At 35.3% G+C, this 16954-nt stretch overlaps 2 protein-coding genes across 2 annotated transcripts; both read right to left on the bottom strand.

Annotated features, from left to right (window-relative positions):
- Nucleotides 1-61: 61 nt before the first annotated feature.
- Nucleotides 62-1554, bottom strand: LOC125193969 (DNA-directed RNA polymerase subunit 7-like protein). Its single transcript, XM_048091940.2, has 2 exons — nt 1303-1554; nt 62-803 (listed from the first exon to the last, which is right to left on the bottom strand). Exon 2 carries the CDS (start codon nt 792-794, stop codon nt 240-242), a length of 555 nt encoding a protein of 184 aa, XP_047947897.1. The 5' UTR covers nt 795-803; nt 1303-1554; the 3' UTR covers nt 62-239.
- A 9539-nt stretch (nt 1555-11093) lies between these two features.
- Nucleotides 11094-14573, bottom strand: LOC125193966 (calmodulin calcium-dependent NAD kinase). Its single transcript, XM_048091937.1, has 8 exons — nt 14488-14573; nt 14241-14408; nt 13942-14165; nt 13609-13667; nt 12387-12590; nt 11870-12313; nt 11529-11673; nt 11094-11459 (listed from the first exon to the last, which is right to left on the bottom strand). The coding sequence occupies exons 1-8, from the start codon at nt 14501-14503 to the stop codon at nt 11217-11219; spliced, it is 1503 nt and encodes a 500-aa protein (XP_047947894.1). The 5' UTR covers nt 14504-14573; the 3' UTR covers nt 11094-11216.
- Nucleotides 14574-16954: the final 2381 nt, after the last annotated feature.

Here is a 16954-nt window from a genome sequence, read left to right as displayed (position 1 = left end):
AGTTGATCAATCACAAGCTAGTAGAGAATTTTCAAATGAGAACACATAAGAACTAATGAACTAAAACAACGAGGAAATCATACATATCCACAGAGATACTCTCATGATAATTAAAAAGATAAGAATTACAGAGCTTCTCTAAAGATGTAGCTCCCATTTTTCTTCTACACTATAAGTTAAAGTCTTGGACACGTTTACAAACAACTTGTAAGCATATACCTCTCATTCTCAATAGTACTTCAGGAAGCTATGCCATCTAAGCCGTTCAAAGCAACCGGCCCAAGGCCATCCGCATCGATAGTTGCCAGAACTCTAAATTCCCTATACTTGTCCTCAATCCACCTAACAGCATAGACGGAGTATCGCACCACCACACCAATCCCAATCTTGGATGAGTCGTCCCGAACATAGGTTCTCTCCCCCGGAACAAATAAGTAATTTGGCATAAGTCGGGTTGATAAGTAAACCATGTGCATGGGTCCAGATTTGAGAAAGACACCACCCATAACCACGTGTTGCACTACCCCGGTCAAGACCTCCCCAGCCACAGGTATAAAGACTCGGCAGCGAAAGACTACTGGAAAAAGAATGTGTTCTGGACAGAGCTTGTTCTCTCCGCGCCCTATACGGATCAATTTGGTTACCGCAAGCATGTAGCCATGTTTGCAGGCCTTGTCTTTGGACAATTGCTTTAGAGAGCGTCCAACTACATAGCTTGCTAGGATCTCTTTGTTTATGTCCACACTCTTAACAGAAACCCACACTTGATGGGTTAATACTACTTCTCGCAGCATATCAGTGACCTACATACAACAAGAAAGGGATAATTCGATTGCAGACATATTAAAAAAACATAACATTTCAGTTCACCAAAACGATAAAATGGCCCATCATTTGTTGCTTGAAAACTCATAGAGGCACAATAATCTCTATGTATACAAATAAAAGACACGATTTTTATTATAGTTGAACTCACAATTCCAAAGGGCCAAAACACCCACAAATAAATGTGGTGTGTATGCAGATCGCCATGGACAACACAGATCAATTTGTGACACCAAATCTAATGCCAACATTAACAATTTTAAATAGATTTTTTTGTTAAAAAAACAGTTTTAACTGCACATAATCGCAATCCTAATCCGATGAGTCTACAAGATACACCTTTTTGGAGGAGGGGGAAGCAGGAATTTAACAATATTCATGAATTTATAAGCGTCAAATAAACTGAAATCCAAAATAAAACTATAGAAAACTAGATATTGAAACGGTGCATTTGATACATCGGTGGAAAATTCTTACTTGGATGAAAATCGAAAACAGGCAGCTTGATTAAAAGCAAAGCTGATACTCTGCTACGGAGAAAATTTCAGCCCAGGTTTGAGAGAGTGAGAGAGATCCTTGCTTGTACATAATTTGTCTGTCAAAAAGAAACGGATCTGAGATGTCATTAAATGATAAAATTTGAAAGGGGGAATTTTGAAAGAAGCATTGCGTGTTGCAATTCTGTGCATAATTTGTGTCATTTGATTTTTCCGAATTCTTAGTTTACATGATTTTAATTTGTTTCGACCATCTGTACTGATTTGTCGCAGTATTTGTCAAAAATTCTCAATCTTAATCTTAATTTCTTGAGTTTTAGCTAATATGGTTAGTCAAGAAAAAAATGTGAATTTCTTACTCTATAGTACTTAAATTGATTAACATATAAAGATAAAATTGATTAAATATTAAAATAATTAAAAGGTTGGAAATTGGAGTGAGCTGGTCATTTACCGAACTAGGTCCACTTCTGTGAAACAATACAAAACTTTGACACGTGTCTTTGTATTTTCATTTACGAGATCTCAATTGCATATGTTCCGATGACGTTCGGATGATGAAATTTGATTATTTTTATTTTAGTTTTCGTAAATATTAATAACCAGAATTTTATCAACAAATACATAAAAAATCTCAATAAAACCATGTAAAAATCTCAATAAATATGTGTTGATATTTTCTTGTACTAGTGTTGATATTCTTATGTCATATTGTTGATATTTGTAATACACTATGTTGATATAAAAAAACATTCACGAAAATTATCATATGATAACATAATGACGATATTACCCTTTTATTGATATTTTGTCTACTATTTATTGAGATTCGTAAGATTTAATCTCATCCACTCATTTTAAAATCTAAGAGTGGAGATTTGATCTTGATTTTGGATTAGGGTGCTATAAGCATTAGAATATTACACATATTTTAATTATATTAATTATTTTATTTTGTAAAATGTACTTACCAATATTTTGTATTCGACTTTTAGCACAATGAATAGTCATTTCAATCACTTGTATTTTAATGTTTAGCATAATGAATGATCATTTCATTTACATGTATTTTGATTTTTAGCACAATGATTGGTAATTTTTCTTGTGAATCAAACACTACAAATTAAACGCTGCTCACTTATCCTGTGATACGCATACTGATATATCATCTCCTATATCTCAGTATTTTACAAACTAAAATTTATGTATTAGACTAGATTCATTCTTAAGGTTACTTTGATCATTCACGATTAAGCCAAATATATCCATGTCATTTTATACATAAATATCAAAATGTCATATCGCTATTATCACTTCTCATACGAAACATAAAAGGGTTCTATGTTAGAAATTTGGGCTTCCACATGACTAATTTAATGTGTATGGCTATTTTTCAGTTGCCCAATTAAAGTGATCCAATAAAGATTAAAGTTTGGGCTAAAGTGTATTTAATTGTTATGGAAATAAGTGTAGATACCATAAAGTGATTTTCTATTTGATGAGGTACCGAATAGAAAATAAAGGGGTTTATATTTAATATAAATATAAGCTAGGGTTATGGTCCCCATACGTCAGAAGAACATTCGATATCTCTGTATTCTCTCGGCAGACTATTGCGAAGAATGTCTCTAATCGTTTGGAAGATCCATAGCCGCTGCAAAGCAATTCCACCGTTCAATTCGTTATGGATCAAGGTACGCTTCCGCTATACAGTTTATGCTCCTTCTCCATCGTTCTCGGTTAATCATCGTAGAGAGCTTTATGTAATTGTTCATTCAATTATTACAACAAGTGGTATCAGAGCCACTTTATTGATGATTATCTGAGAATTGGGAAAAGGGAATTATGGTTTTTCGATTTTAAAATTAAAATCATGCGGCTGTTTTTATTGTTTCATTGTCTGTGATTCAATCTGTTTTTTCGTATGAGTCGAATTAATTTTGGATCAAGGTACAATGTTTCTGTTATCGTTGCGCATTCTGAATCGTTAATTTACGGAATTGAATTGTTGTTATTGTTTTACACGTGTTTCAAAGCATGTTTTGATTGTGGATTGCTATGGCCGAGAATCTTTTTCAATTATGTGCAAATCTGCCTTATTAAAATATTACAACAAATTGATTCTTTCCTTTTGTTGTGTATTAAGAATATTGTCGTATCTTATGTTAATGTAAATTGAGATGATTGCCATGATTAAAATAATTCTGATTCCATATTGGCATATTTCCGTTTTTTTTTTATTGCGGTGTATTCATGTTTCCATGATTATGGTTTATTTGTTGCCAAATATATATATATTTGTTGCCGTACGTAATATATGTATATAAGTTTAACGTATGGCGATGTATTCGTGCTGCGTGAATTCCTTTTCGGCATTTTTTATGCACGTATATAGTATTTGTTTGGAACTTCGGATGATAGATTGAAAAATTAGGAATTCTTTTTATTGGTAATTCATTGTCATGGTATGAATTGAGCTATATGGTATTGTTCGGCTGTTTTGATGTTGTTTTTGAATATTTTTATGTTTGTTGGTTGCAATTTTGGGAAACATCAAAATTTGGATTTTGTCGATTTTAATGAAAATCGGATTTGGAAAAATTATATGAAATCCCATAAGGAGTCAGCAATTTGCGATTTGCTGGGGAGTTATAGGGCTGGCCGTCAGGATTTAGCGACTTGCTGAGTTCGCAAGGTACGCGAACCCAGTGACTCGTTGGCTGGCCACTATATTCCAGAAAATTATAAACGACTCCCTTGCGAGTGTTTGTATTCAGTTTTAAAATTTTAAATTCAATAATTTTGGTGCATCTCATGTTCCTTTTATTGATGTGTGTATTTTAATGCGGATATTAGTCGGCCCAAAGGAAGATTAATATTTGGCACGAAATACACGCATATCTTTGGTGATGAATACGTGACAATTATTCAGTTTTCGTGTAAGTAGTGTGATGCCCAAAGGTGGACACTATTTGACATGATTTTATTGTCAGTGTTTGATCACTATAAGGAGGTTGCCACTTGCAAGTTCACATTACTGTCAAAAGACTTGATGTGGATGTTGTGCTCGAAACCTCGTAATGTTTTACTAATGTTCAAAGTAGATTAGTCGAAACAAGACGTTGCAAAAGTAACCTCTCTTGTCTAGACTTCTTTATTGCGAATATTAGGACGGTGATGTGTGTGTATTTTTAATGCGGATATTAGTCGGCCCAAAGGAAGATTATTATTTGGCACGAGATACATACATATCTGTGGTGATAAATGGGTGACAATTATCCAGTTTTTGTGTAAGTAATTGTGATGCCCAAAGGTGGACATTACTTGACATGATTTTATTGTCAGTGTTTGATCACTACATAGAGGTTACCACTTACAAGTTCATATTACTGTCCAAAGACTTGGTATGAATTTTGTGTCGGTACCTCGAGATGTTACCATTTTATTTGAATTTTATGATGTGAGCATGACAATTTATTTGGTTTTGTTCTCTGTTCAATTATGATGTCTGCTTTTGCAGTTTCTTCCAACATGAACAATATGTTAGTGTTGAATGGGTCAAATTTTAGGGATTGCAAAGATTGTATTTTGATTGCTCTGGGTTGCATGGATCTAGATTACGCGCTGAGGATTGAACAACCTACTTCTCCTACGGACTATAGTGCTTCTTATCAAAGGAGAAACTATGAGAAGTGGGAATACTCTAATCGTGTAAGTCTACTGATCATTAGGTGTAGCATCCCAGAAGCCTTTCGAGGCACTGCATCAAAGTATATCACTACGGCCAAGTGAATACCTTGCCAAAATTAAGGAACGTTTTGTGAAAAACGATAAGGTTGAGACAAGCATGCTTGATCTCAATAAAGTATAAGGGCAAGGGCAACATAAGGGAGCACATTATGCAAATGTCTCACGTTGCTTCACTAAAGCTTGAACTTTAAAGACTTGCTTGTGCATTTGGTGTTGCACGTCTGGTCAGTATCTCAAGAAATAAAGTAAAAGGGCATTAAGAGAGTGTATTGAGAATGCTACTATGAATAAGGGTTGATCACAAAAGAAACAACATAAAGATAATGATAGTTGTTTCTTTTGTGGTAAACATGAATATAAAAAGAAGAATTGTAAATATCACGCTTGGCGTGCAAAGGAAGTTACAATTCTTGTGTTTGGTCTGTTCTAAAGTTAATTTGGATTTAGTCCCTAATGATATTTAGTGGGTAGATTCTGGTGCTACTACTCACATAAGGTTATCAGTGCAAGACTGTCTGAGCTACCGAAAGTCAATTGATGGTGAAAGATACATCTATGTGGGACATGACAAATCGGTGGAAGTAGAGACTATTGGACATTGTAGATTGTTATTAAAGACTGGAATTATTCTTTCTTTGAAGGATACCTTATTGTACTGTCTTTTAGACAAAATTTGGTTTCTATTTCTGCTTTGGACAAATTTGGTTTCTCTTGTTCATTCAGAAATAGTAAAGTTCTTCCTTCAAATAATTCTAGTATTGTGGGCACTGTTTCCTTAAGTGCATATAACAATCTTTGTATGTTCAGTTATGTTACTTCATATTCAGAAGCTTTACATGTTGAATCAAAAGGGACTAAAAAAAATTAAAGAATTAGAATTTGGTTAATTTATGACACAAGTGTTTTGGTTATATCTCAAAATAAAGGATTGTGAGACTTGTATCATATGTTGTATTGAATACATTTATCTTTACAGAACTTGATTTGTGTGTTTAATGTATCGAAGGAAAGCAGACCAAACTTAAGAAATTAGGTGCCAATAGAGCTATACATTTTAGAATTGATATATACGGACATTTGTGGTTCATTCACTTCGGTTTCTTGGAATGATCAACAATATTTTATATCATTCATAGGCGAATATTCTTGTTTGGGCACCTACATTTAATCTATTAAAAGTCTGAGGCTTTAGACACGTTCAAAATATTCAAGGCTTATGTTGAGCTCCAACTCAACAAAGGCATTAAGAAAGTCAAATCTGATCGTGGTGGCGAATACTGCGACAGATGTGACTGCTCAGGTGAACAATGTCAAAGACCCTTTGCCTTCTGTTTTGAAGAGTGTTGGATCGTCCTTTTGTACACCATGTCGGGATCGCCTAGCATGAGTGGTGTAGCTAAAAGACGAAATAAAACTCTTAAAGATATGCGAAGGAGTATGATTTATCATTCTTCCTTGTCGCATTCGCTTTAGGGAAAGGCATTAAAGACTGTAGCATATATTCTCACTTTGGTCTTCTAGAAAAATTTAGGGGTTTTTTAACTTTATGATCCCACAAAAGGAACTAATTTTTGGGACGAGAAATATAGTATTCCTTGAGGATGTTGAGTTTGGGGGGAAGAATGTGTTAAGGAACATTACTTTTGAGGAGGAGTCTGTATAGACACCTACTACTGCTTCTGACAATGATCAGGTATCAATTACTATCATTGAAGAAGAAGCATATTAAGAACCTCAAGATGATATTGTTGTAAACATTCAATTTCATGCGGATGATATCATTTAAAGTCAATCTCAACAACCTCAATTAAGACTCTCGTCAATGGTACCACAAATTTTATGAAGTAGTTTTTTCATTTGGATTCAGAAAGAATGCTATTGATGGTTGTGTGTATTACAAGTTCAGTGGGAGAAAATGCATCTTCTTGTGTATCGAAAGAAATAATTTTCGATAAGAATATGTTGCACTAACACCAAGAATTTTCTCGCGAAGAAATTTGAAATGAAAGATCTTGGGGAAGCCTCTTTTGTATTTGGAATCGAAAGAAATAATTTTCGATTGTCACAGAAGGGATATAGCGAAAAGGTGCCTAAAGTATTTGAGATGCATAATTGCAAGTAAAGAAATACCCCTATGACTAAAGGAGACAAACCTAGTCCCATTCAGTGCCCTAAGATAAATCTTGAGATTTAGAAAATGCAGAAGGTTCCATATGCTTCGGTGAGTGGGAGCCTAATGTGTGTTCAAGTGTGTATTAGACCCAATTTGGTTTTAATTGTTTATATGTTGGGAAGATATTTCAATAACCCGATATGGATCATTAAGAAGCAGCAAAACGGGTTACGAGATATTTATAGAGAACTAAGCATTACATGCTCGCATACAGAAAATTAGATCATTTGGAGAGATCTTTAGGCATTTTGATTCTGATTTTGTTAGATGCCAATACAGTAAAGGATCCATTTTAGGTTACGTGTGTCTGTTGGCTGTAGAGCCATTTCGTGGAGAAGTGTTGAGCAAACACTTGTAGCTACTTCTGCCATGACAACAGAATTCGTAACTTGTTTTGGGGCATCTAGTTAATGAATATGACTGTGAAATTTTGTCACTAGGCTGCATATTGTAAGGTATTGAAAGACTGCTTAAGTTATGTTGTGACAATAACTCTGCAGTATTATATTCTAAAACAACAGGAATTTCCTGGTTGTTAAATAAAGGGTTCGGAATGGACAAATACATATAGAGCATAAGGGAATGGATTTGATGATTACAAATCCAATCATTAAGGGACTATCACCTAAGGTCCTAAGGTCTTTCATGGGCAAGTAGCCCAAATGGGTGTTATGTTGTTTAAGGATACCTTCGTTCAGTGGGAGTAGTTTTGGTTATTGCTCTATATTGTGTTTTGAACATGTAGTTATAAAACTCATGTTATTCTCTGCAGAAATAAAGTATTATGTTTTGTCCATTATTTTGGGTTTGATCTCAATTTGGGAGGACCAGTTGGAAATAGGCATGTATGATCACCTTGCATGAAATTTTCATGCTACACTCCATAATTGATCTGTTGTTGATTATATTTGCATATGTGATTACTGATGGGTTTAATCATGAAAAAATATGGTGACTGCCCCTTTAGTCCTATGTCGATATGGTTGATAATAAGATTGTTCGGAAATACACTATGTGATAGCACTTTTGAGCGCTCATTCGGTTTATACATATTTATTTGGTGTCATGTGTTGCCCAAGTGGGAGATTGTTAGAAATTTGGGCTTCCACATGATTAATTTAATGTGTATGGCTATTTTTCAGTTGCCCAATTAAAGTGATCCAATAAAGATTAAAGTTTGGGCTAAAGTGTATTTAATTGTTATGAAAATAAGTGTAGATACCATAAAGTGATTTTCTATTAGATGAGGGACCGAATAGAAAATAAAGGGGTTTATATTTAATATAAATATAAGCTAGGGTTATGGTCCCCAGACGTCAGAAGAACATTCGATATCTCTGTATTCTCTCGGCAGACTATTGCGAAGAATGTCTCTGATCGTTTGGAAGATCCATAGCCACTGCAAAGCAATTCCACTGTTCAATTCGTTATGGATCAAGGTACGCTTCCGCTATACAGTTTATGCTCCTTCTCCATCGTTCTCGGTTAATCATCGTAGAGAGCTTTATGTAATTGTTCATTCAATTATTACAACATTCTAGTAGAATGAATGGAGAGGATTGTTGAAAATGTTTGATGTTAGTGTAGAAAATACTTAAATGCGACAACAAGGAGTGAGTAGAAAGAAGCGTAGCTTGGGATAAATGAATCTTCTTGAATAAGAGCTAAGTAAGCTAATGATTTTGGGTGCTATTGTAATGAACAAAACAAGGATTAGTTGGTGAAAAGTAACACTAAAACAAGGTGAAACAAAATAGTTATCCAATATGCAAAATTGGGTATGAGAATTACAAAATTTGAGAAACACTCAAAAAGCTAGCCTAGCCAATGCACGAGCAAAGTTTTACTTGAGAGGAATGAATGGTGAGGAGTGGGTGGCACCAATACCAGGCGTACCGTGCTTGACTGGTTTGTAGGAGTCTAGGAGATAGAGAAGTCAGCGAGGTAATGGCCAATCATCTCAGGCTTGATTTCAAGAGGGTTAAAGGTGTTTCCGTTGTACACTCCCTATCATCTCAGGAACAATGATCATGTTCCTCACGTGAGTCCGGCTTCTCCCCTGCTGGGGTTTCACGTTTCTGGAATAGTTCATATATTCCACACCAGTTAGGACATAGAAAATCACAAACCAAAGGATATGAATGCCTATAAAAAGTGAAGATGCAACCACTTACTGCCTTGCGCAACTTGCCATGGGCTTCCTCTTCAAACCTCTCTGAAAACTGCTCGTTCAACATTCAGAAGTTAATCCAAAGAAATCAACAATTTAAGAGCTATAATTTGTTTATTTAACTCAAGCAATAACATAGGAATGCTTCAAATTCTAATTAACAATATGTATCTGAAACCACTTGCGATTGTACAATTCCATTCTAAATCCGAGAAAGAAACATAAACCAAACGTAAAATAGAAAGGAATATGGGTCTTCTGGGTCGGGCACTGAGGAGCTTGACGAGATCATCGGTGGACATATCAAGTAGAGCATCCAGATCAACCCCGCGGAAGCTAAACTTCTTCAACGTTCTCTTCTTCGGCACCTGACCACCACCTACCTGAAATATATAAGTAAAAGTCTCAAATACAGATTGGACGGAGTGAGAAAAATAGAGCAGTTACCATGGTTGCTTCAAGAGTACTTATATGTTAGGGCACATAGAGTGGGTCCAAAAGCCCATAATCATTTTTTAGAAATCCCATATGTTTTACGAATTTATCCTGCTATCTTCATAACTTTTTAATCAGATTTTCACAAAATCATAATTTCATTATATTATTTATGTCCTATAAACATTCATCATATTGTCTTATGATTTTAAATTCAGATCAAATTAATATTCCCTTCATCCATGGTACATAGTCGCACTTTGATTCTGTGCGGATTATAAAAAATGTAAAGGAAAATTGGGGGAAAAGATTAGTGGAATGCAATTTTATTTTTATACTATATTCTTATCAAACATATGATTATTTCACGATTTTAGTACATAACTTATAATTGGTGCTTCCGTATCCCTAACCTATAAGATTGGTCCATTTTTTGCCATTTTGTTATGGCATTGTCAATAACTAATGATCAACATGTTTTTGTACCAAAATATAAAATTTGAATTCCAATCTTAAAAAAGCATTTTGTCCCATTCCTCTTTCTTCATTCTCATTCAACCCAAGAACACTCAACGAACTCACCCTAGTTCTCTCAGTTTTCTGAATTTTTGTTGAAACTAATCATCAATCGTTAGCGGGAATCTTCTTCCCCATGAGTTGGGTGTCGTCGCACACGCGACATCCATCCCTCCTTTGAGAGGAGGATCAAGTTCAAAGCACTAGAAGTCATCCCCCGATTGAAAATAGAGAAGGTTGGCTTGATTTGATTCTCATTTTCTTTTACCTTCGGAAAGTGTTCGTGGTCCTATTTCGAAGTTGTTCCCCAATTTTGAAAAGTGAGTGTGGTCCCTTTTATGGAATATGGTGGTCCATATATTCTATATTGTCCTATGTACTTTTTTGTGTGTTATAATACTATGATCGTATATTGGTTGACGATGATCCCAATTCAAATATTCATCTGTGTTGGGTGTTATGGGGCGGAAAGAATATGTAAATGCTTGGAACTAATTTTATGAATATGTTTAGTTATTAAATTGACTTGTGTTAAATATAGATGAGACTTTCACAATAAAATTGCACTATGATGGTGTGATGAAAAGAAATGTGGAAAGCAGTATTTAGATTGTCTTGTGGAATTTCAGTATTTAAGGACAATTGGACAAATAACTTTATTAATTATCTCTATATGTTTTAAACATCATAGTTAGTTAATTGTAAATTTCCAAATTGACACGTGACATTCACGATTAAAATTTCCTTGTACTGTGAAGTTAATACAAGAAAGGGTAAAATGCATGGAAGTATTTTCATACAGTTAATTAGATCATGAAACAATACAACCAACAAAAACAGAGTCAGAATCTCATGAAGAAACATGAGTTTCAATGGTGTTGATGGCAGTTTTAAGCTCCAATTGAAGCGCAGACCTAGTTGGCTGCAGCACTATATCATTCCAAACTGACCCAGCTTCGTACATTGTGCTTGGATGCTTGTACAGCTCGTATATCGACTCTGCTTCCTCATTCAACTCTTTCACTGTTGTCAAACTCTTTATATCATCTCTATCCACCAACAGTTTGCTTCCTCCATCTTTCCATGCTATCAACTGCACAAAATCAATATCATCAGTGACAAAGCCAGACATTTCACGTAATCATGGATGGATCGGGCTTACCCTAGGAGGGCCTCCCGGCACGTTGGTGCAATATAGTCTAGCATTATCAACGAGCTCAGTGTATTTTTGAAATGCATTAGCAAATCTCTTGTGTGATTTCAGCTGTGATTGCACCCTCACTGCTCTCCCTATTTGTATTGCTCTCCTGCAACAAGATTCAAATATTGAAAATCATATAGCAAGGTCCATTTATTTTATTAGGGCCGTCGACTGCACATTAGTTAGATATTGTCCGCCTCATGGATTTATTTTTATATATTGCATCCAACTGAGTTTGCAACAAATGAAACTCACCAATATATTTCATTCATTTAGGAAAAAAAAAAACAAATGAAACTGACCTTATTCCTCTAACAACAGCAAGATAGGGATCACACACAACTCCAACCAACTCAATCCTATAAGGCTTCCTGTCCTTGATGGTCTCCTCGTCCTCCTCGACTGGAGCCCAATAGTTCTCTGTGATGGAGCCATCCTCTTCGACCTTGTAGCCTACTCCCATCCTGTAGCGGCGTCTGTGGACGTTTCTGGCCATTGCAATAGTCTGTTCTACGAAGGGCTCCCATGAAAGGGTGCCATCCATGATGACGTCCCGCCCTTCGTTGAGGGCGGTCACTAGGAGAGACGATGCAGCATCCGTGGAAGATTGGTGCACGAGTTCAGCTGTCTGAAGCATGTCTTGATGATGGCCTCTTAAGCTCAAGGCACGGTAGATGACGTCTGTCTCCTTGAAAGCATCGGCCTCCACGACCACCGCATTTGCTGCTGCTCCCGACCAGAATGATCTACACAATTACACACTTTAATTTTCATGAAGTTAACTAGAAATGGTAAGTAATAAGTTATAAAGGGCATTACTCTTTCATGATGTCCTTAAGGACAGTGCTCTTGCCAGCGCCCATGCCGCCGCCCATAAGGAGGAGGACGGGGCTCCGTTGGCTGAGAGCCACCGGAGCCATGACGTCCGAAGGTTCAGCTCCGATTGCTTTCAATTCCTCCACTAGTGTCGAGAATACTCTCGTCACCTTCAGGTCCTTTATCGTCTTATCAAACCTTAGCTTCCTGGATAAAAAATAAAATAATACTGGAATGAGGAAGTGAAAAAGAATTGTGTAACAATATGATTACTCCACAAAAGAATTTATTTCTCAAGTAAAGAGATATTCAAATAATGTACTAGTATCTGACTTATTTTATTATACTACTATAGTGTATTTTGTTGCCATAAGCCAAATATCTAGACATGACAAAAAGTTATTTATCCCTTAATATTTACATTGCTCGAAATCGAAATAGAAACTGAAACGAGTGGCTGGGCTGAATTGGTGACAGACTGACAGCTCTAACTAATTGTTTAAGTACAGTATATATGTAAGAATTATGGAAGGTTATGTTTGGCATCATGCATTTATTGCAAGCTAGTCATGAGGCAATTTTGTCGCAATCATATGAGAATCGTATAGTACTAGTATATAGGATTTTACTGTTTATTTTATTTCGAAATGAAAACTGGTGGGCCCAGGGTATCGCCGGCATTCAAAGAGAGAGGCAGTTGATAATGGAGGACTAAACAAAGAACGGGGACAAATCTCACAACTCAAAAAGATTGGGACAGAGCTGCAATATCGCCATTGTCGATGGTTCTCATTCCTCAAAATAAGCTATCAATTTAAATGGATAGAGATGCCAGATTTTTTTTAATGGGTTGGGACCAGACCGTTGATTCGACCAAAATCAAACTGAGATGAGCCAGATATGATCCACGTTTGAAGATATTTGGAATCCAAGTTAATCATCGGAGAGGATCACCTACGATAAATCTCGATCCATCTCCTAATACACACTCACAAATATAAGTGATGGACCCCACCATCATTTATTATGTTTGCGAGTATGTATTAGGAGATGGATCGGGACTTGCCGCAGGGCTGGGCATTATTTTAACATTATTACTTCTTAATATAATTTAATGTCATTGTTAACCATGAATATAATTCAAAAGTCCGGTACCTAACCAGAATAATTTATTCATGCCTACTGATTAATAAAAAAAAAAAGAAGTAAAATGGTGAAGTCTAACCTTGTAGCTGCCATTACAAACTCCTTCAGCCTTTTCTGTTCAGAATCAACGCTCAGTATCTGCAAATTAATCTCCACATTATTAACTTTTTCTAAAATAAAAGTTGACGATATGATACGTTGTCCTAATGTTTTACCATTTGATTTCTAACTTTAGACTAATTATGAAAAATATTCAATATTATTAATGATATTTGGGACGACATTTCCCCACAGTATATCAACTTCTCTACAAAATCTGGGGGCAATTGCGTCCAGAATATTTTAAAACTAAAATTTAAAATATTGCATGATTTTGGAAATTATATCTGATAAAGAAATGAAAGAAAAGGACCTGGGTAATCAAGAGAGAGGCATGAGTCCAGTGAAAAGCTAAGTATCCAAGAATGCATCTTTCAAGTTCTTCAACCAAATTAACATACAAATCCTCTGCATTTGGGTGTTTGGCGAAATATTCATATATTTTATCATCAACTCCTTTGGATCTCTTGAGGTATTCATATGCTAATTTTATGAGCTGTGGGCACTCTGTTTCATCTTCAAATCCAATCTGCCTTGCTGCCATATTATCCAATCAAAATCAAACACGTGTGTATAATTTATTTACTCCATATTTATAGCATAAATAAATACCAAGATAATGGGAAAATTTCTCGATTTTTCCAAGCCGGCCGGATTCCGTCTGTTGCAGGAGCGGAGCAAGGTGGTTGAAATCATGTTTGGAGAGTGTGGACCGACGGCGACGGAAGTGTATCACAGCGGCGGCAGCGAGACCAACGGCGGTTGCACCAACAATCTTACCTACAAAATGAAAAATTATGATTATTGATAATATGAAGAGATCGATCGAGATACTATATGTTATGTATGTTTATGTTACCTCGAGACATTGACATTCACAACAAAAAAACTTGCCTAAACTATATTCATCTTTAGCTTCCCGGAAGAGGGAAGAATTAATTCATATGTGGATATGTCATTATATATATATATATAGGGGTGCATTAGGGTGTCACCATAGATAGGATAACATCATACCACCAATATAGTCCGTTAGATCTCATCTATGGACGCCTAGGATTAAGTTTCGTGAAAAAACACGGGTTTGCAGTCTACAGTATTAGATATTGCAGTCGTGGTAAACTGCAATATTGTTGTGGTAAGACTGCAATATTCAATGAACAGCACTGCAATCTGGTAACGTAAAATTAAAAATTTCCTATTTTACTCTTCCGTATTTTTACACGTGACAGCATGACAAGCACACGATTTTTAGATCTAATGGCCTAAAATGGTGGTATGGTGTTACAATAAAGAGGGTTGTCATCTTAGTACATCCCTATATAAGTAAAAAGACAAAAGATATGAAAAGGATTTGAATACATCTCCATATATATATATATATATATATTCATAGTGGACCAGCATCAACTCAATGATTTAATTCTGCGAATGCGGACATATTGCTTCGAATTAAAAATAAATTAATCCACGAACATTAATGTATTTTCAACTACCAAAGCCAATCATCTCAACCTCTCATATCATTTCAAATCTTCTTGATAAACATTTCTTTAAAAAAATTAAAATATGAAGTTTGCTACTGGGAAGCTTTGACGATACATTTTTATAATAATACGTGTATAAAATCAAATCCCAACTAAAAAGAATAAAAAAAATGCCAAAACCCAATTAACTACCATAAAAACGCTGTCATCAACAATTTTATAATGATACATTTGCATTTTATCAATGTATGGTGATGTATGACAGAGACACCTTTAGATTTTCTTTTGAAGAGGGCCTTAAGATATTTTACTATTGTTTACAACGGGTAAACTCTACAATGGGATTTTAAATATACTACACCTCCCTCTTTTCTCCACTTCTTAGCCAATTTCATCAAACTTTGTCATGTAAATTGTTCTAATTTACTATGGAGTAGTACTATTTAAATTGTTTTAAATCGTATGAAATTGCGTCGGAGCTGACGGATCAAATTGTACGAATGTTAATTCTCATATTACGACATATTTATCGTGTTGATGATGACTAATCTGAAGATAAGTTTAAGACAATAAACCAAGCATGATGAAAAGAATACTTGTATAGTTGTATCAATAAATGTTCGTCATAGTTCTAGATCGTGTTAAGTCTAGGATTATATGTATTAATTATTTTTTTTTAAAATCAATTTAAAATCCATCTTTCTTTATATTTTCTGAAAGTAGTACATACGTATATTTTTTTCCAAAATAATAAAAGAATAGATATATAACTTCTCAAATCAAATCATTTACTATACTCTTATAACAATTATAACAAGATGCGTTGGCATGTAGTATGATGTATTGTTAGTTGAAGTTTTTAGTAGTATATCAATTCTATAGTGTAAATGTGAGGTAACAACCGGATCAAATTAATTATAAATAACTGAGAACTATTGTATCGAATCATGATGATCAAGATCAACTAAATTAAAATACTGGCATGGCAAATACTCCATCGTATACATTTGGATCTAGATATGGATATTTTAAATAATTTTTCAGTAAATAATTAAGAGTGGAGAATTGTAATTACAGCTGTAGCGATGATATGTCCTTTCATTTCTATTCAGTCAACGGGACTTGGTTCTTGTTACAGTTTCAAGATTTTTCGCACGGTACAGATGCTTGAAAATGGTTCAATCTTTATATCATGCTCCCCTTGTCACAGTTTAGAGTCTTGTTTTAAAAGTTTTATTTATAATTTATCATATTTGGACATAAAATTTATCCTCATTATTGATAAAATTTACACTCAAATGTCATTATTTTCATAAAAATAAAACAAAACAAAATCCTAAACACACAAAAAGTTAAGAACATCCACAATGGGGTGGGCGATGCGACGGACCCGTCGCATCGTCCGCCACTGTGGCTTCGCTGACGATGGCTTAACCATCGTCCGCAGACGATGCTCATCGTCCGTCGCATCATCCGCCAATGTGGCATCGCGAACGATGTGACGGACGATGCTCACGCGTTTTTTTTTTTTACCAAAATTTTTTCTTATTTAAACACCACAATTCTCTACCATTTCACATCTCTCCAATTTCTCTTCAATTATTTTCTCTCATCTTCTCAAAAATGAATCCCGACAACAACGATTTGAGTACATCGGATGGCTGCAGACGGACCACAAACATCATATGGGGTACTACTTGGCTGATGACATATACCCAAGGTGACCTGTTTTTTTGAAGACGATCAGCTGCCCAATTGGTGACGGGAGAGTCTTGTTTGCGGCAAAGCAGGAGTCTGCGCGGAAGGATGTGGAGCGAGCTTTTGGGGTGCTCCAATCGC

Source organism: Salvia hispanica, chromosome 4 (assembly GCF_029641045.1).
Source record: "Salvia hispanica isolate PSC_SH4W2 chromosome 4, Shi_PSC_v1, whole genome shotgun sequence".
Classification (NCBI taxonomy): domain Eukaryota; kingdom Viridiplantae; phylum Streptophyta; class Magnoliopsida; order Lamiales; family Lamiaceae; genus Salvia; species Salvia hispanica.
Note: the sequence above shows the minus strand (reverse complement) of the source record. Positions and strands in the feature narration are given on the sequence as shown.